Source organism: Abramis brama (genome assembly GCF_963993115.1).
Source record: "Abramis brama genome assembly, chromosome: 3".
NCBI classification, from domain to species: Eukaryota; Metazoa; Chordata; class Actinopteri; order Cypriniformes; family Leuciscidae; genus Abramis; species Abramis brama.
In genome coordinates this window covers 61,379,970-61,401,342 of record NC_139965.1, presented here as the reverse complement: position 1 = coordinate 61,401,342, position 21,373 = coordinate 61,379,970, and the positions used below count along the sequence as shown (strand labels likewise).

The 21,373-nt window shown below is 37.2% G+C and overlaps 1 protein-coding gene across 6 annotated transcripts in view; it reads right to left on the bottom strand.

Annotated features, from left to right (window-relative positions):
• Positions 1 to 661: 661 nt before the first annotated feature.
• pde5ab (phosphodiesterase 5A, cGMP-specific, b) overlaps positions 662 to 21,373 on the bottom strand; it is a 56,678-nt gene continuing 35,966 nt past the window's right edge. For 5 of the 6 annotated variants that reach the window (XM_084108682.1, XM_084108683.1, XM_084108681.1 and 2 more), the window contains 11 exons: positions 21,094 to 21,153; positions 18,063 to 18,209; positions 15,333 to 15,458; positions 13,500 to 13,594; positions 13,330 to 13,417; positions 8,554 to 8,654; positions 7,327 to 7,404; positions 7,172 to 7,235; positions 5,386 to 5,460; positions 5,218 to 5,301; positions 662 to 3,965 (listed from right to left, as the gene is read on the bottom strand). In XM_084108682.1, coding sequence (XP_083964808.1) covers positions 3,843 to 3,965; positions 5,218 to 5,301; positions 5,386 to 5,460; positions 7,172 to 7,235; positions 7,327 to 7,404; positions 8,554 to 8,654; positions 13,330 to 13,417; positions 13,500 to 13,594; positions 15,333 to 15,458; positions 18,063 to 18,209; positions 21,094 to 21,153 — 1,041 coding nt within the window. In that variant the 3' untranslated portion in view covers positions 662 to 3,842. The remainder of the gene's footprint in view (positions 3,966 to 5,217; positions 5,302 to 5,385; positions 5,461 to 7,171; positions 7,236 to 7,326; positions 7,405 to 8,553; positions 8,655 to 13,329; positions 13,418 to 13,499; positions 13,595 to 15,332; positions 15,459 to 18,062; positions 18,210 to 21,093; positions 21,154 to 21,373) is intronic. The other variant, XM_084108680.1, reaches the window with a different exon arrangement.

Genomic DNA, 21,373 nt, shown 5'->3' with positions numbered 1-21,373 from the left:
AGTACACAACTGCAGGAAATATATCACACTGTGCAAGTGATTTTTGGATATTTTATTACAAAAATTGGTACATTTTGTTGCTTTAAGTGAATGCAAAAAAAAAAAAAGGTGACCAGCTACAGCATCCATGTACGCATTCTCCATTCAATCTGTCAACTGATCAACTATAAAATACCGTTAAATTAGACAAAACAATTTTCAATTTACGTTATTGATGAGCTGAAAGTGCTTTTTAACTCTTTCCCCGCCACTGACGAGCTTTCGCGGGAATCTGCGTTTTAACTGTTATCCATTAGAGGGCGCTGTTACACATTTGACAGAATCTCAGGATCAAAAACACAAATGAAGCAGAAACAAGCGATAGAAGCATTGCTGATTCACATGTACAATAACACGATCATCAAACATTGAACAGCATAAAAATCAAAACGTTACCGAAAGAAATGTCGACCCAGGAAGGGTTAACTGACTGTTCTTTCTTTTGATACATTTAATGTTTACATATTCATGCAACAATGTTCTGCGGCCATAAAAGTTTTGTGAAAATGATCAAAAATGCTGGCAGGGAAAGAGTTAATTAGGTGCCTTCTTAATGATTGTGTATCATTGGTCAAATGTTGTAAAATAAATAATAAAATAAAATACTAGATCCATCAACAAGTCAGGTGTGGAACAGGTTTCATTTCTACAGACATCTTATTTCCATCCCGATACAAGTATTTGTTGTGACTGTCAAAGGATTTAACACACATTTGTGTAACAGATGATAAATAAGTTCACATATCACAGGTATGCAATGCAAGTGAACAAAAAAAAAAAATCTACAACATGATATAAAGGTATTTTACAAAGTGACGTGAAAGTGTTTAAACAGTGAAAAACGACTGTATTCAATGTGTTCGTTTAAATATCAGCTTACGCTAACAGTGCAATGTAGCAAACTAAGATTTAGTATGTGCGTATATCAGTAATTCAGTGAGTGAGCTGAACAAAAATACAGACTACAAGAGAACATGAGGAATGTTCTGGACTCAATACAAGTCGATATGATGTCGATTACCACAATAAATGATTTGGATTTTAAAAACATGAAACGTTCACAGTTAACTGAAGTAGTGAACGCTACTCAATCTTGGATTAATGCAGAGAATGTCTAATAAGGGGAGAACGTACACTCTCAGTAAACTTCCGGCTTCTGAACTGGCTGCAGTTCCACTCTGGCTCCACATGAGGGCGCTCACAGGACGAGTGCAGAATGAATGGAGGTCTATGGCGCTATACCCCTCAAAATCCACTTTTCTCAGGATATCATTTTTTTTCTAGTAATTTGAATGTTGTATTCGAAAGGAGATGCAAAGAAATTACACACTGCTGGGTGTTAGATTTTTTAGAGTCACTTATTTGCTTTAAAAAGTCTTTTAAAATGTCAATGACGTCATACTTATCGTACGACCAGAGATACTGCTTTACGGCAATCCTTCAGTCACTTTGGTGCTTTCGCGCTCTACACTTTCTTTTCTCTCGAGGCTTCGACAACACAGCTGACACAGGCAAACACACAACACAGCTGACACAGGTAAACACACAACACAGCTGACACAGGCAAACACACAACACAGCCGACACAGGCAAACACACGTGCTAGAAGAGTTTTTGTTTTGTTTGTTTCTGGTCCCGCTTCGGATGCCACGATGCCATCAAGCGGTATCTCTGGTCGTAATCAGTCCTTCATCAGCGTTCATTAGCAGAATGCTAGCGTGTTATGGGCAACAACAACTCAACCTGTAAGAAATCGAAAGGACATAAGTACTCGTTCATTCAACTTTCGACCTATAACCCATGTTGAACTTGCAAAACCTAGAATCAAATCTGAGATTTCTCAACAGCAATCGGGTGAAAGAGACGAATTTAGCCGTTTAGCCCCATAGACTCCCATTCATTCTGCACTCATGTGTGATCGCCCCCAGTGGAACTCTGGTGGAACTACAACCAAAATTCGGTACAATAGGACTTAATAGGGAGTGGCCAGGCTCTCCGTAGACGGGCTCTGGATTAATGGTTATTATCACTGTCAGTCATCGTAGTTTCCAGAATTAATCTGTGAGTAAATGTATTTAACTTCTGAATGGATTATAGCCTAGAAAGCGCGCAAAGATGATCACTAAAAAGCTGTTTCTTGTCTTAGCTCATCCGTTTTAATCAATGAATCTCTTATTTACACCGTTTCTACACGTTGTTTGTTATAATGAGAGGAATAGCGAGTGTTAAGAAAAGTTCGGTTCATTTCTCGTTTCGATCTCGTTCATCAAAATGAACAAATCTTTTTTTTGACTCATTTAAAGCCACTTAAATGAACGAAATGACTCGAATAAAGATTTTGTTTATAGTTCATTTAAATGTTATACTTTTAACAGCCAAATTCCCCGAACACATCCACTAAGAAATCATTATAATACAGCCAAAGATAAATATTTACTTTATCTTCCGAATCTTCCGTTCATTTGTCACGTGACAGACACAATGTTCATGAAGGCCTCTGATTGGCCATTGCGTTCAAGAAATCAACAGACATGCCTGTGATTGGCTGCATTGCTCAACGCTACAAAACACGCTAACGGGATTGGTTACATGTTCGTGCAAACTGAGTCCGAAATTCGCGTCCGAAATTTTTGCACGTTAAAGAATAAATACGACCTCATGTTTTCTCAATCACGTTTACACACTGCCTCCGAAACTTTCGTCTGTCATAAAAAAAATTCGTATCGGGTTTGATTTTCTGCGTTTTTCGCATCCGTAGCAAACATTTTAAATGGTGTTTTGACAATTCAGAGCCACCGAATGACGAATACGAAAAAACACATACGAAAGTTTTGGACTCAGTGTGCAAGGACCTTTAGAGTTCAACTGTAAGTGCTCAATTATTAATAATGGTTATTTTTATTATCAGTGTTGAAAACAGTATTTGCTGCTATATATAATCCCCCCCCCCAGGATTATTCTTTACTGTCACTTGACTGGTAGTGAACTGTTTGTTCTCTCTTGAATCCAACACTGAAGTGATTAGACTGCAGTTCATCGACTGGCCACTAGAGACCGGCTGCAGAAGAGAGTCAATCCCATAAACCTTCATGTTAAATTGCCCCCAACTTTACAGCAGAAAAAACATGTTTACAGCCTGGTACAAAAAGTGGTTTTGGTCTATATAGCTAATTTTGCCCTTCATGACGACTGTGAGGGGGGTGAATATTTTTATAACTCATCCGTTTAAATTATATTAAGCCTTAAAGTTCTGCATAATTAAGGGCGTGGACATTTGAGTGACAGGTGGATTGCCGCTGATGTCACTGCTAGCCGTTTGTCTGCTGTCTGTTAGCGTCACGTCACCTCAGCTAATCCGCCTCGCTGCACATTTATCCGTGAGTGACGCGCTAACAAGATGGCGACGGCCGGCTCCGCCCACTTTGGGCTTCAAAAATGCTCTTCAGAAACATCACGAAAACTACGAACATATTTTTTACAGTCTACGATTTTTGTGATGAAATGATTTTCTGTGGTAACAGCATTTCACAAATACTTGCATTGAACCTGGAACATTCCTTTAATGAGTCAAGATGTTTTAGTCACAGTTTTAAAGCATGTCTCTTCATCCGCTGGATTACCTGCACAGGTAACGTTAAAGCACAGCAGTCTCGATTCAAGAAGTGACTTTATTCTGATACATCTTTCACCCAAGCCTACTCGAGTGTGCTCATCAAACCAGGGTCTTGCAATCCTTCAGTCTCTGGGAAAGGGCCAGGGAATGATGCGAATAGTCCGAGGAAGAGTGTATGCAGACAGAAAATCTAAAGTCCTTCTTTCAGCAAAGCTCCTTCTTCTCCTTGTTCAGCGAGAATCTTCCAATTCTGCCTGTTCTTCCTACATCCCTCCAGCAGGGGGGAGCAGTCCTCCGAGAGACCCGTCAGCGCCTGCGCACACAAGCACAGGACAGCAGAAGAAGAAGACCGTTAATGAGACAGACTTCAGTGTTGGCTTGAGAAAGCCTGACCAGAGAGTTTGAAGTAGTTTAAAAAGCTTAACGTTTGAAGGCTTTCAGTTTGAAGCCCAGTTTGGGCCATCAGATAGATAGATAGTTAGATAGATAGATAGACAGATGTTGCTACCTAGCATGATTTAGCACATTGTTAACATATTTCTAGCATGATTAGCATATTGCATGTGATAATGTGAATCTGCACATTTGTCAACATGTTTTAACATGTTGATAACATGATTTAGCAGATTATTAGCATGCAGCTAACACAACTTAGTACTTTGCTAACATTTTTAACATGCTTCTACCATGATTTAACAGTGCTAAAATGATTCTAGCATGAATTAGCACATAACAAACACATTTTAACATGTTGAAAGCATGATTTAGCACATTGTTAGCATGTTTCTAACACGAATTAGCGCATTGTTAGCATGATGTAGCACATTGTTAGCGTGTTGCTGGCATGTTTCTAGCATGATTCAACAATCTGCTAACATGTTTTAGCATGTTTGCTAACAGATTGCTATTATTTTTCTATCATGAATTAGCACATTGTTACCATGTTTTAAAATGTTGCTAGCATGATTTTGTACAATGTTAACATGAGTAGCATGTTGATAACATGATTTAGCAGATTATTAGCATGCAGCTAACACAACTTAGTACTTTGCTAACATTTTTAACATGCTTCTGCCATGATTTAACAGTGCTAACATGATTCTAGCATGAATTAGCACATAACAAACACATTTTAACATGTTGAAAGCATGATTTAGCACATTGTTGGCATGTCGCTGGCATGTTTCTAGCATGATTTAGCACATTGTTAGCATGTTGCTGGCATGTTTCTAGCATGATTCAACAATCTGCTAACATGTTTTAGCATGTTTGCTAACAGATTGCTATTATTTTTCTATCATGAATTAACACATTGTTACCATGTTTTAAAATGTTGCTAGCATGATTTTGTACAATGTTAACATTTGTAGCATGTTGATATCATGTTAATGTTGCTAACATGGTTTATCATGTAGCTAACATGTTCCAAACATGATTTAACATGTTGCTAACATTTTTTAGCATGTTGCTAGCATGATTTAGCATTTGTAGTGCGTTTAACAGTTACTCCAGCTCTAAACTAGCAGCTTTGGTCGAATGACAAAAGAACAGTTCGTGTGATTTACCTCATATAACTGCGTACAAATGGCATCAATGAAAGACACTTGCATGCTGGGAATTTTATCCTGCTTCTCCCTGTTCATCAGATCCTGGGAAAGAATAGAGTCACATGGTTATTGTCATTTTAACCTGGTTCTAAACAACTAAACCTTTCTATAAAGTAAAGCGCTTACAATAGGCTCGATGTTTAGCTCTCTCCGCTCTTTATCTCCTTGTTCAAAGAACTCAGTGGCGACCAGTTCTGCTATCTGTGGGACACAAACACATGCTAATTATTGAATTTGCACGGCTATTTTCATCTTAAACATCAAATGCTGATCAACCCTGACAATTTAACTTCAGCTTCATGTCTGTTTATAGTTTATAATAATCTATAGTAATATAGGCTTTTCTGCCGTTACGGGTTTGCTTATTAGTGGCCTTTGCGAAGTGTTTTATTAGATAGTCTTCAGTGTCACATGATCCTTCAGAAATCATCCTAATATGCGAATTTGATGCTCAAGAAATATTCATTATTATTATCAATGTTGAAAACAGTTATTTACATTTGTATTTCAGGATTCTCTGATTAATAGAAAGTTCAAAAGAACATAATTTATTTGAAATAGAATCTTTTGTAACATTATAAATGTCTTTACTGTCACTTTTGATCAATTTAATTAATCCTTGATGAATAAAAGTATTAATTTATTTTATTTATCCCCCCCCCCCTTCTTTCTTTTTTCAGTTCTTTTGAACTTTCTATCAAACAATCCTGAAATAAAAATGTAAATAACTGTTTTCAACACTGATAATAATCATAAATGTTTCTTGATCATCAAATCATCATATTAGAGTGATTTCTGAAGGATCATGTGACACTGAAGACTGGAGTAATGATGCTGAACATTCAGCTTTGATCACAGGAATAAATTACACTTTACTATATATTCACATAGAAAACAGATATTTTGAATGTAATAATATTTCACAATATTACTGTTTTTATTATTATTATTTTTTTTTATTATTTTTTTTTATCAAATAAATGCAGCCCTGATGAGCAGAAGAGACTTATTTTAATAACATAAAAAATCTAACAGATCCAAAACTTTTGACCAACTTTTGAATACAACACTGAACGCTCAATGTGTGTTTATGGTCCACTATGATGATTTAACAATAGTGTGTGAATCAATGCAATGCAATGATACATAATTGGTGTTATCAACTATGAAAAATCTATATAAAGCATGAAAACTGCATAGTGCAGAAATAGTATGAGTCATTTGTTACAGCATTGGTTATTGCTGTCTCATTTTAAGAGCCTCATGTATGTACAGTAAATAATAAGTCTGTCTAAAGGTCATGAGTTTGCATAATTCTTGATTATAATGTATTCTTGGTTGTTTTATGAGAGTGTAAAGGTCTAAATTATGTTGAGAAGCTGAACCTGTTTATTTCTAAAGAGAACGAGAGGAGGACATTCCTAAAGCAATCTTAAAGTCCCCCTGTAGTGAAAATCCAGCTTTTAATGTAGTTTATGTGTCTATGTGGTGTTTTTAATCTGCTTTAAGACAAACCGTGTGTAAATTCATAAGTCGACACCATTGCTGAGTATTTTCTCCTTAAAACTGCAGTGAACCAAAGACAGTCTCAAAAACACGCTTTGAAATCGCTGGTGTTTCTGATGTCACAAACTACCTTGTAACCAATCAGATCAACGTGTGATCGTCAACCAGTGGATCTCTGAGCTGAGTGAGTGGAGGCGGGGCTCATTTGCATATTCATAGAACCACGCATACTAAATGAGGTGAGGGTGTCGAGTTACATTCAAAGAAAAAAACATTTAAATATGTAATTTTGCGGATCAAAGATGAGTTTTAAGGGATACAATGATCGACTACAGGGGGACTTTACGTCTTTTTTTTCCTCCACTGATTTTCGATGAGTGCGTCTGGCTTTTTATAGCATGTTTACCTTCTTCTGCACTGGCCAGGGTTTAGTAATAGCAGAGATATCACAAGCTGTCATCAGCATCGACCTGCAGAAGATCATAACATCATAACCAAGAAATATAAACAAACGGCCCGTGCATAAACGCATTACGCTGTTCCCCGAGCGCCGGCGCTCACCTCAGCAGATCTCGGTGAGTCTCGTCCTCCCAGACGAACTGACTGTTCTTCGCCAGCTCGAAGAATTCTGTTCTCTTTCTGCAAAGACACGAAGACTCGCATTATGAACGAGCAACAAACATGTACAGTGGAGGCCAAAATGATTAGATCATAACATATTTAAGATGTTTCAGTTGTTGTTTTCCAAGAGGACAATGACCCGAAACATTCTTCTAACTATTGCCGGAACTACCGAACATTTATATTACACTATTGTACATTTAAAGGAAAGCCTTTGGCTTCAGTTGCAGAAAGCATGAGATAAAACAAGTGTTGAAGTTCTGAGGATATATATAGACTCTGAGAGAGATGTGCTGATGTCATTGCTGCAAAAGGTGGACATCCCAAATATTAAAATAAATTCACGTTTATTTTGTAAAGCGCTTTTCACAATACACATCATTTCAAAGCAGCTTTACAGAAAATGCATGAGTCCACATTACCGCTTACAGTGATCTGATATCAGAGGAAACTATCTAAGTTATGTATTTCAGAAATGTAAAAATTTATAAATTTACACAATGTAGAAATTTAATGCAGATACGAGCTCGTTGAAATAATGAATACTTGTTTGTTAAAAAATGATTATGATTTAGAAAATATAGCATTAAAGTTAAAAGTGGACAGAAACAGAATGACTCGCTTCATCTGATATTTGTTGTGCTCAGAGCAACATCTGCATTTGTCATGAACATTATGAAATTATATCATGGAGGCAAAAAAAATGTCCATATTTTCAGATGTCAGGTGTTGTAATAATTGTGGCCAGCACTGTATAAATCAACAGCGGTGTGCTAAAATACAAGCCAATTAATAAATTCCTTTTGTCGGTTTGTAGCAGCTGTGTGTGTGTGTGTGTGTGTGTGTACTTGTTTTCATGACAACTGAGGACATTTTTATGAAAACACACCTGCAAATGAGGACACTCGGGAAAATACGTGATTTATGAGGACATTTTGGGGGTCCTCGTTTTTCAAATGGCTTTAAAAACATACTAAGCAGTGTTTTTTTAAAAATGTAAAAATGCAGAATGTTTCCTGTGATGGGCAGGTTTAGGTATAGGGGCAGTGTAAGGGGATAGAATATACAGTTAGTACAGTATAAAAACCATTACGCCTATGGAATGTCCTCACAAATCACATAAACATGGCTGTGTGTGTGTGTGTGTGTGTGACATCTAGTACCTACTTCATGTAGAGAGCGAGATCAGTGGCTAAAATAGCTTTCTCAATCATCTTCAGTGTGGCCTTGTACTCGTCCAGAGAGAGACCACTCAGAATCTGATTACCCTGAGAGAAAGAGAGAGAGCAGATTAGTATTAAATATATTATTATTATTGTAAGATGAAAGAAATGAATCCCATATTAAAGGGTAACTCTCGCCAAATTGCAACCTAGGCTCTTTTTGTTAATCTACCTGAGGCAAACTTTTGTTTAAAAGCATAATTAGAATTGAAACGCCACTTTTAAGTTTGACCGTATTTTCGTTTTCGGTAAAATGCCTTGTGAATGGGAGTGAATGGGGCACTTTTATGATTGCATCAAAAATCACTATTTTTAAAACACTAAGGAGGCTCGATTCAACATGAAACTGTGCTGGAAGTATCACCACACATGAACTCCGGCATTGAGAACATTGTTTGTGTACACAGAGTTTACTAAAGAGAAAGATTTTGAACAACTCACTGTAGCTGTGTGTCCGCTGGCATTTTGACAGTCAAAAATAGATTTTTGATGCTATCATAAAAGTGCCCCATTCAAAAGGCAATTTGACCGAAAACGAAAATACGGTCAAACTTAAAAGTGGCGTTTCCATCCTAATTATGCTTTTAAACGAAAGTTTGCCTCAGGTAGATTAACAAAAAGAGCCTAGGTTGCATTTTGGCGAGAGTTACTCTTTAATATAATATTTTTATATGATAATAATTTCACATTGACCCTCTAAATTAATGTAAAACAACATAAAGATGGCATATTTTAATTCTTTCCCTGCCAAAGTTTTTGACCATTTTCACAAAATGTTCATGGCCCTCAGAATATTATGTTGTATGAATATCTTAAAGGGATACTCAACTTTTTTTGGAAATAGGCTCATTTTACAACTCCCCCAGAGTTAAACAGTTGAGTCTTACCGTTTTCGAATCCATTCAGCCGATCTCCGGGTCTGGCGGTACCACTTTTAGCATAGCTTAGCATAGATCATTGAATCGGACAAGACCATTAGCATCTGTCTCAAAAAAATGACCAAAGAGTTTCGATATTTTTCCTATTTAAAACTTGACTCTTCTGTAGTTACATTGTGTACTAAGTTGTGAATTTCTAGGTTGATATGGCTAGGAACTATATTCTCATTCCTGCATAATAATCAAGAAACTTTGCTGCTGTACCATGGGTCCAGCAGGCGTAATGATATGACGCAGCGCCTGAAAATAGGCTAACTTCCGTCAACATAACCAACGTGACAACCTGCTTGCACAGGGAGCGTGCCTGAAACTACACAAACTTAGTCCCGGTCACGTTGGAAGTTACCATAGGAAGTTACCGAGCTGGGGACTATTTTCAGGCGCTGCGTCATATCATTACGCCTGCTGGACTCATGGTACGGCAGCAAAGTTTCTTGATTATTACGCAGGAATTAGAGTATAGTTCCTAGCCATATCAGCCTAGAAAATCGCAACTTTTCATTTTCCGTCGGTCTTAGTACACGATGTAACTACAAAAGAGTCAAGTTTTAAATAGGAAAAATATCAAAACTCTTTGGTAATTTTTTTGAGACAGATGCTAATGGTCTTGTCCAATTCAATGATCTATGCTAAGCTATGCTAAAAGTGGTACTGCCAGACCTGGAGATCGGCTGAATGGATTCGAAAACGGTAAGACTCAACTGTTTAACTCTGGGGGAGTTGTAAAATGAGCCTATTTCCAAAAAAAGTGGAAACTGCCTATGCAACGCAATATATATATATGTATAACGCAAAGTATTGCAAGAAAAAGGCAAAATGAATGCGATCTTAAGACAATTTTTTAAAATATTTTTTTTCAATTTTTTAAATACTCGAAGGGCCGGATTAAACAGCCTTGATGTCCTTAAAGCTCTATATCAGGGGTATGTGGCCCGCGGGCCGTAGTTTGCCCACCCCTGATATAGAGCTATAAGGACATCAAGGCCCTGTCCCAAATGGCGCACTTCATGCGGACTTTCGGTCTCGTGGACTTGAATTGCGCGTGCTCGCTGAGTCTACGAGTCCGTAGGCCGTCCCATTCAGCATTTTACCGCTCTGAAGTGTGCTCAGCAGCGCCCCCTTTGTACCCTTGAAGCGGTCTTCCGCGAAGCCCGCATAGAAGCAGGCTCCACGCACTTTAACTACCCAGGAATCCTTGCGAAAGGCCAATCAGACAACAGATGGGAGGAGATTTCACTCATGGATAATTGTTGACATGGCTGAGAAGAAAATATTACGGTTTTTATGACCTAAATGTACATTTTACCAGTTGTTACCTACAGTTTATACAAACATTATGGTCATTGACCAGTGGTTGATGTCTCAAACATAATAATAGCGCGTTTAATAATACGATCGCATTATGATTCATTAAATAAATAGAACCGAATGTCAGGGCTTTACTGAGTCATATGTAAACATAGTATGAATATTGAAACCTGTAAATTGAAAAAAATATGTTTAAATTATGTTTTAAAATTGTAATCTTAGTTCAAATGGAACATTATGTAGCCTATTATTATGTACAACTGTATACATCATTTAAATAAGCATGATATATCTATTGTCTAATGCCCAGGTGATATGCACAATATCAAAATATAGAACTGTAAAATTAGGATGTGTAGTTGACATGCAGATAAGACGTCGGAGCGCAAAAATGTGATTTCTCCTGTCCAACAACAACCAGGCCGTTATTTCCGGCGTGCCGATCGAGTCTGTCCCAAAAATACCTCTCAATGCGCCCTCGTGGACTCGCGTCAAGGGCCCTATAGGTCTGCACTACATGACGTCACCAAAGTGTGGACTCTGAGGAAGTCCACAAGTCCGGAGTGTGCCATTTGGGACAGGGCCCAAGAGTTATGAAATATCATCATGTTATATTATTTTGTTTCCACAGGAGGTCGGCAAAGACACCCAATGGAAGATATTTTGAGCTGAATTAAAAAGTTTATGAAATTGTGAGTTATTTTGGATAAAAGTTGAAAGAATGTGAGGAATGTGCTTAAATGACTTTTTATTTATTTATTATTTATTGATCAAATACAGTAATTTAAAGGTAAATAAAATATAAAATAACCAAAAATCTCTAAAAATTGCATTAAAAAATAGAAAGTTTATCTCAAAATGAAATAGAATAAGCTTTCTGAAAAAAAAAAAAGAAAAAAAAATGAAGTATAATTTTAGGGCTTCGGGTCATTTTGACCCGCGAGGGAAATATGTGTTACAAAGTGCGAGGGAAGGATGAGGGTTAAATAATTTCACATGTTTTATCATCTGACACAACTTTGAGGGATCATTCTTATCTGTAGTGCAAAAGGTGCGGGCTTGTTGTGTGCCAAAGTTTAATACTTAAGATCTAAGTATGAGCAAGTTCCTCCGGTTCCTCTTATCAGCAGAACAGTCAAAGGTCATCGCACACAAGCGATTAACACGTTAACTGTTTACACGTTTACAACACGCTACACTTGTTAATAACTCAGGGCGTTTGCAAACATGCTTTAAAGTCAATCTCTTCTGTTGTTGTGTGTTATGTAAGGTTAATGGTCACTGGAGCATTTCTCTTAAGATTATAAAAAAATTGTGGATGCCTGTTTTACTGATACCAAAATCACAATTTAATCTGTCTGTAAACACTGTGACAAGTACTGTAGTTTTATTTAAAATATGTCTGCATTTAATATAGTTAGTAATTCTGGCCAGTCCAGTTCTCGGTTAGTGCACTGCATTATATGTGGAAATGCACAGTTGCATGACGACTTTTTTACAGTTTTTGGTCGAGCATTGGCCATTACTGAAGTCTTCATAAAGTCTGCATTATAGTTGCCTTCTAAACTCACTTAAACCACAGAAACACAACATAATCTTGTCTGACAGTGGAAACAATTCTCACTACTAACTCAGAATGCATACACTGCATAGTCACACAACACACTAAACATGCTAACAACAGGGAACATTACATAAATAATGAACTTTTGCAGTTGATGCTTGATTTTTCACATAAATCAGTATGTCAATACAAAGTATGAATATGGAAATAAAGCCTTTGAATTATGGTAATTTACTTGTCATTTTTTTTATAAATTTTTTTATATTTTTTTATGTCAATAGAGTTGCTGTGAAAATGCACAAAAAATATCATTATACTATTGTGAATATGTTTTTACAGTTTTGAAAGCAGTGTGTTTGTTAGCATTTTAAAAATGCGCTGCAAATATAAATCTAGTTCAGTCATGAAACACTAGAGGGCGTCCTTTACATGCAATCACATCATTACCGCATGGCACAAGCTGATTGGCTCTGCTGATTCTGCAGCCAATGAGATCGCTTGCTCATCATTTAAATAGTCTGTTTGAGTGTTTGAGCTCCTCTGAGCCCCTCCCCCTCCCCAGCTCCACCTGCCTCGATCTGATACAGCATTCATGCAGATCTTACATGTTCACAGCAGTGTGTCTGAATTGACTGAACTGGTTTTATTCGAGTCAAACATCATATTTAAAGTGACTATAAACAAGCTGACTACATTAAGGCCTTATTTTCACTGCAGGTCTTGATTTGTTGATTATATCTGATTTTTTTTTTATGACCAGCTTTCATCTTTTAAAAGTGACCCATATCTGATATTTGCATTTACACTATACACTCGACAAAACAACCCAAGGTATATTGTACTGACCCGAAGCTCAGGCAGAAAATGAAGCACACACACACACACACACACACGTATATCATCTACTCACGGGGCTGTTGAGGATCATGAGACACTGGTCGAAGTGGTGATGCTCCATGGTGGAGTGGCAGTAAAGCTGGGCCAGTGGATGCTCACTTCTGTGGAAACAGTGAAACATACATCAGTCGCATCTTTACATCGGTAATATCACACACTCACACACTAAACCAAAGCACAAACCTCTTGATGTAGGAGTTGTTGACACCTCTGTGATCCAAATCATGGCTCAATGTTGCAATCATTAAAGCTAAAACCTCCAAATCACTCAGATTATTCTGTCAACGAAAACAGTTTTATTACAATATTACAACAACTCTGAAAGTCACTAAACATAGGCACAGATTTACTAAATTAGCATGAGAGTGAAATCACATAAAACCGCTGATAGGAGTGTAAAGTTCTGAGTGTGATCTAATGACGACACACACATTAATGAACACAGACGCAGCGGATCATTTCCATAATGACCAACACAATCTCCTCAAATTAGCTTCTGGTTTTGGGCGGTAAATAATGGAGCAAACACCAGCAAATTGACGAGCGCAAACCTTAGTAAATCACCTAGCATGATTCATTTAAACACTCTTCTCCTATAAATACTGCGTCTGAAAGGGAAACTCCTACAAATACATATTCAATAAGATCATCTGCAAAAATAACCCTGTCCTCGCCTTTCAGCGCTTATTTCTTCAGTAAATCCTGACTGTAGTTTTTAACACCAAAAGAGGGTTTGGCCATAAATCAGGGATTGGTCAGTGCCTTAAAGACTGTAAAAATACAGCAATGTTATCTAAAAAAAATGCAGTCACACTTTATGTAAATCCAAATAACTGTAAGAACTTTCCGGTCACTAAGCAAACTAAATCCAATTAGCATTTAGCTGGCATGTCAAAACAAGGCTTAACCCTTCAGTCGGTCAAAAATGACCCAATTCAATTTTTTATTTCAATGAAAGGAATATACTATATTTAAGTTTTTTATTTCATATTTTGTATTTTTAGGGGATTTTATGGTACTACATTATATTTACGCATAAGTTATAATCCATTTATTCACTTTTTGAGCATAGACCTGAAAATTATATTCCCAACTTAAACTGTGGTAAATCTTGAATGCTTTAGAGCGACAGACTGAAGTTTGATCTCTTTTCAAAGACGACACTTGGCAGATTATTGCTGAAGTGAAAAAACGTTAAGGGTTTAAACGTTTAAGTTTATTGTTATGAAAAATGCACAAAAATACTATTTTCAATTTTTATATGAAATCTATATTTTCAAAAACATGTTTTTCTCTAAAACTGCAAGAAAATCAAAGCCATAAATCTAAACAAGTTATTTTCCAAATTTGAGGTTGATATCTCAGTAAATGATCTTTCAGTGAGATGTTGTTCGGCTGCAGTACCAAACGCTTCCACTAGAGGAAACTCGTCTCCATTCATTTCCAATGCGCTCATGTTTGACCGCGACGAGCACAAGTGTGACTGTTTTTACAGGACCATTAAACCTGTTTGAATCTTGTACATGATTTTGTTTGTGTGTTCACATAGCAAGTGCCAAAACCTTTACCAAGTTTCAAACCATTCCGATGAAGTAAAAAAAAAAAAAAAAACGTAAAATTATCCGGTCAAAAATGACCGAAGAGCACCAGAGGGTTTAGTTCCCAATTCATAAATACCAAATAATTCACAATTGTAAGAAGCTGACAACATAAAGCTCTTCATGGTATTTGCTATTCAAAGAAAGCAGGCATTTCCTATCACTGCAAGAGTGTAAACGCCAATGATTAACGACCACCGTAAACAACAGAAGACGTTTACAGTGGAACGCACAATAAAAACCGATCCGCTAGTTTCACGGCTTAACTGGTTTCTCTATAAAAGGAAACGAACATTTCAAGAGAGCAATGACCACAACTGCACATCTCACTGCAGATCATCAAGCTCAGTTAGTGTGTTAAAGCTGTGTTTCCTGATTTATGGCACGACTGGCGCCGGCGTTTATCAGCTCCACTGACCTGAACCCGGCCAGACCTCAGCACAGCGAACATGCACTGCGACGTGTTGAAGGCGTGTCTCCAGTTGTGATAAACCACGTTCTTCCTGTAGTTCTTCTTCACGCTCAAGATCCACTGGCACAGACTCTGGAACGGGTTAACAACAACTTTACTTTTAAAGCTTAGACTGAAAGACATGTGCTCCAGCTAAAACACAACAAAACATGATATATACAGTCAAACCAAAATTTATTCAGACACCTTTCTCACATTATCACAGTTTATTCGCTATAGTTTAGAATATGGTAATAAAATATGATAATAACTTTGACTGGTTTTGTCCGTCCTTCTGTTAGACTGTCTCACACATGAATTATGTTGAATATCTGTCAGCTGTTAAATTTAACTACACAATTAGATAATACCAGTTTAGCTCAACCAATCACCAAGCAATGCTTCATTGTGTTCAGTCTGTGTGTAAAAAGAGCATTAGCAATTAAAGAAAACACACTTCAGCAAAACATGATCAGGTCAAGGTGTGGATAATGTCACTGGTAGTCACTGTATGAAGAATATTTGGGTATAATATGTCATAGTTTACTTTATTTTGCTCTCCTCACTTACATAAATGAACTATAGTGTCCTGAACACACTAGTGAAAAATATCAAAAATGATATCTGGAGTCTGAATAATAAAAAATTATAATAAAAAACTCCAGGCACATTTTACCAATTCCAAACCACATTAATCTTAATAACTACTATTAATTTTGTATTTAATCATTTATAAGTGATGTATAATTGTTCAGGAAGGCTGGAAATGAAAAACGCCTTATATTCAGGTGTGCACGTTTTCTTTTGCAGATGAAATAAGCCAAAAAAGAGATTTAACTCAGACTGAAAAGTCAAAAATTATTAAATGACCACTTATAAATGATTAAATACAAAATTAATAGTAGTTATTAAGATTAATGTGGTTTGGAATTGGTAAAATATGATCAGAAAATCAACATGTCTAATAATTCTGCACACACACGATTGGGTGTTTTCGCTCAGCTATTGGTGGCAAAAGCTTATATATTCAGATTATACAGAAATCAACATTTGAAGTGGATTAAAAGAGTTCATCAAAGTTGTGCTGAGACAAGAACGGGTATTGTTCAAAATTCATGTATAACTTTGATGAAAGGTTTTGATCCACTTCAAATGTTGACTACTGTATTGATGTATTGATATCATCAAACACACACACACAAACCTTTTTATGCACTGTGTATCAGCTAGATTTATATTTAGATTATAAAAAAATATGTTGCATAGTCCACCCAAAAATGAAAATCCAATCATTTACTCGTTCCAAACCTGTACGAGGTTTTCATTTTCATCTTCGGGTGGACTGTCCCTTTAATTGTGGAAGATCCTGCTGTTGCCAGAGCTCGTTTACGAAGTCATGTGATCGCAAAAGTCCTGATTGCATTTTAACCAGAGCTTGCTTAGGTGTGATGGCTTCAGCCGCGGATGCAAGCCATGTAAGGTGTAATTAAGCATTACGAGGAGCGTTTAGCCGTCCTAAAGCACAGCTGTTATTACACGTACCTGGCTAGGATTCATAAAATAAACAGTAATAGTAATGTAATGTAATGCGGTCACAGCTGTGTGTTAATTTTTTTATTTTCTGAATAAACGCACCATGTTGCCAAGTGTTCTTCTTGCTCTGAAGTTGCTGTTAATAGACGCGAAAACAGAGAAAAAAACATTTTTATTACTTTTTTAACCTTTAAAGAGAGATCGACTGCGAGTTCTAATGGTGTTAATCAGAGGTATATGCTTTTGTTCACATTATTTCAACTTATTTTTAAAACAATCGTGAATTCGTGGAGAAAAACTACATTACCCATGATGCCGTACAGAATATTCCACCAATCAGAAAGTCACAGCAAGGAAATCAAGGATAAAGAGCTCTTTAGCTCCGCCCAATGACCGAGTCGCTCTCACAATACTTGTGCGAAACTTGTGAAATTATTAGTTTTATATTCCTATGTCATTTTTCATTTGATTATGCTGTTCGCAATGCATCATGGGATTGTAGTTCCTTCCCTCACTACAGCTTTTAAGTTCACAGTCTTTGTATTTTTCTTGGGTTTTTGAATACTTAAGGCTGCGATTCACCTCTGGTTGGCTTGGTTCATGGCTTATATCACTTTAACAAAAATATCATAAATTAATGGGAAAAAAATAATAATATTCAGGTCCCTAGTATTTTTGTCTTGTTTCCAGTCCAAATATATAAAAATTCTTAAATCAAGAAGCATTTACTAGATGAGTAAAATGCCATTAGATATTATGTCCTGTTTTCTGGGGAAGAAAATGAAAATGAAGTGAGTTTTTGCTTAAAACAAGCACAATTTTCTTCCAATGGTGTAAGAAAAAGAATCTTGTTTCCATTTGAATTAAGATTATTTTTCTCACCCCATTGGCAGATAATTTTGCTTGTTTTAAGCAAAAACTCGCTTCATTTTGATTCTCCCCCTCAAATATACCTCATGGCATCTTGATTTAAGAATTTTTAGATATTTGGACTGGAAACAAGACAAAAACACTGAGTAAGAAAAGCACTTTTTGCAGTGTAGAAATCATTTAGTCTATTCATCTGCTTTGCATCAATTGTATCAAATGGTATGATCAGTTATAGAACGCCTCCCCACATCAAACCATAATAATATGAAAAATGCTAATTTTTCTGACGGGTACCTTGTGCTTCATCTGAAAGTTCTGCACGAGCTTGAGGTCCACGAACATGCGTATGGTGGCTTGAGTCGTGTCAGCGTCCGACAGGTCGAAGTCACTGAAGCTGAAGTCCATCAGTCTGAGAGACTGAGCCGAGGGGATCGTGGCGGCCTGTGGGTTCAGGACATTATTACACATCATCTCATGAATCACTCTCACACACAGACACACACACACAACCAAACTGCAAGTGGAGAGATCACTGTCTGACAGGCATTAATAATCAATGATCTGCCATCCGCAGAGTTTGCAGTGCTCAGGATCTTTCTCCTCTTGCTGATAACCATCGCATAATGCAGAGTCCATAAATCATGTCTCTCTGTTGATTCAGTAGCAAACAGCCTGCAGAGATAACATAACGTTCATATAGCCTCATCTACACACATGATCAACTACAGTTCAGGTATGAATAGCCACATGCTATCTGCAGGTCCCAGAACTTGCAATTTAATACTTTTCCGAAACATTTTAAGATCTGCACATCGCTTCAATGCGAAGACACAAAATCCCCCTGCAATTGAGCCTTTTCACATTTCTGTGCATTAAAGCAATGAGCCAAATAGACAAAGATGCAAAAAAAAAAAAAGAAAAAAGCATGCATACTCTAATAATGAAAAAGAAAGACTCTAAATGCGAGATAAAAGCCAGTGCTTTCCTGAGAAATGCCAAAGGTTTCGGTCACACGACCTTCCTCAAAGCCTGCAGGCATTTGCCATTTCTCAGGAAAGCACTGGTTTTAATCTCGCATTTAGAGTCTTTCTTTTTCATTATTAGAGCATGCATGCTTTTTCTGTCTCTTTGGATCTTTTCACTCTATGCAACTCGTGAGTTTTTGGCTACTTTTCAAGCTTTTAAGCTTCCCAAAAATGCACGCTGCAATTTACCATTACACATATGCACTCTGCCAAGAAATAAATATATATGAATGCGCTGTTGCATCTTTAATAACTTCTGAGGCTTAGTTTGCGGTGTTATTATGAGCCGTTTGTTCGGTTACACTCACTGTGTCCAAGACTCAGGATCTATTGAAGCGAACTTATGCGACGCAGAAACTCTTACAAAGCAAAAACAAACACTCATTTGTGAACAACACTGAATGCGATCTCACTGTCGTGGGAAATCAACGTGTGCTGTCGTGTTTAATTGAGGCGTCTTATCTAGTTTCCTTCTACAATTGAAACTAATGGATGGTAACATTGTCTTCCATGATGATCAACATGCATAACTGTTAAAATCTCAGAAAATTTTATTTAGTTGCAAGACCCTTGAATGCTAAATGACAAATAAAGATATTTTCTTCCAGAAGAATAAATTCTGAACTGCTGAAACGAGTCGTCAGTTATTTCAGTCTCACTTCCTGTTACAAAGCAATGTAACTAATTTGCATAATGCCAGCCTGTGGTCTTGATTGGCTGAACAGCATCTCTTAGCTCCGCCCTCAAACACTGTAGTGTATCTGAGACTGGAGGAGTTTGGTTTGTGTTGTTCATGTCGAGAAGACGCTGTTTTCTGAGATTGATACGGTAAAACCCACGCCATCGTCACTGTTCGTATCACTGTGATCAAGAGCTGAGATTCAGATATGATAATGAGCGTTTGCTTTCTGACCAATCAGAGCAGAGGAAGCTCTCAGAGAGGCGGAGCTTAGAGAGACTGAATCTACGAACGAAGCGTTTCAGACACAGAGAAAAGAGCTGATGCTGTAATGGAGATTATGAGGAAATTAAAGTGTTTTTGACCTTGGATGAATGTAAATGTATTGTAGGAGACTTCAAAACAAAAACTAAGACACTTTAAGACTTTTTAAGGATCTGGGGACACCAAATAAATAGGGGTTTACATCCTATTCTATCATCCTCAAAATGAAGCATATCTTCAGCTGTTTTTACATGCTTTATGAATTACACAAATAGAGCTAAATCTGCATGCTTCGCTTCATAAGACTAATTGGTGTAATTAACAAACAAATAACTCTCAATTGAAGCAGAAATTCTGCCTCTGTCTGCGTTTTAATTGCCTGATTATTCTCTCAGTCGTAATCAGAGCAGGTTTTCCATACGCTGTGTCCAAGCGACCGGTGGAAATCCCCACAGGGAGTCTGAAGCTATAGGAAATTCCTGTTTTCTCCACAAACACAGTGTAGAATAAGACACAATTACAGCAGTGCGCCACGAGCGACCGTGCGTTACCGCAATTCTATCATGGATATTTATTATTTTACTAAGTGCCATCCTTCCTCAAAAAAAAAAAAAAAAAGAGAATATTGTTAGGATTGTGTTGGTTTGGGTGTTTTGGTTTCTTTCTTTTCATTGGCAGGTTCTGTGATTGAGGCGTGATTGGAGTACACCTGATGCTCGTCTTGGCTGTTATTTAACCCTAGTGCGAGAGTTTGTCGGGGCGGCTGCTCCTTTGTTGCTCGAGCAGTTTGCCAGAGCCATGCTTCAATTATGTGTTATTATGTTTTGTTGTAATAAATCTTATTTTAAAATGTGATTCCGCCGTGTCGTCTCCCTTTATGTTACATCTTTGAGCCAGGTGTAACATATGGGGGCTCGTCCAATTTAAAGATTGTTTGGTTAATATAAGTTGTTGTATTTTTATTTGTTAGGTGGGAGAGACTGAGGCGGAAAAAACGAAACAAAATTGGTTTGGAGCATTGGTTCATATGTTGGTCAGCACTGAAAAGGTGAGTTCTTAAACAACAATTTGCTATTGGATATGGACAGGTGTTTCACATCATATATGTGATTCTATTGTATTGTAAAATTAAAATAACCCACAGTTGGAAAGGCGCTATACCAACCCATCGTTGGGATCCTTACTGGGTTATTTTTAACCCAACATTATTAAGGGAATCGTATGATGTGTTTATCGGCTATTTCACACTGGCATTGAACATGGGTTGTTTGTGTCATGAACAGACAGGAAAAGTAATGCTTGATTTGGCATGATGAAAGCACATTTCAATATGATATAATGATGAATTGCAATTTACCGCAGATACCTGGAGCGCCCGCGTCTCTTCTTCTTCAGCCGACGCGTGATAAGAGAGAACCTGCAGAAACACACACACACACACACACACACGTACGTATGGGATGTTAATGGGTTAATGGGCAGGGAATATGTTCACATATGTTCTGTTATTATCAATGTAAAGCTGCTTTGAAGCAACCTGTGTTGTTAAAAGCGCTGTATAAATGAAGGAGACTTGACTTGACTTGACAATGCAATTCTACAGAATGTCTCCAACAAAGTAGTGCCGTTTAATTAAT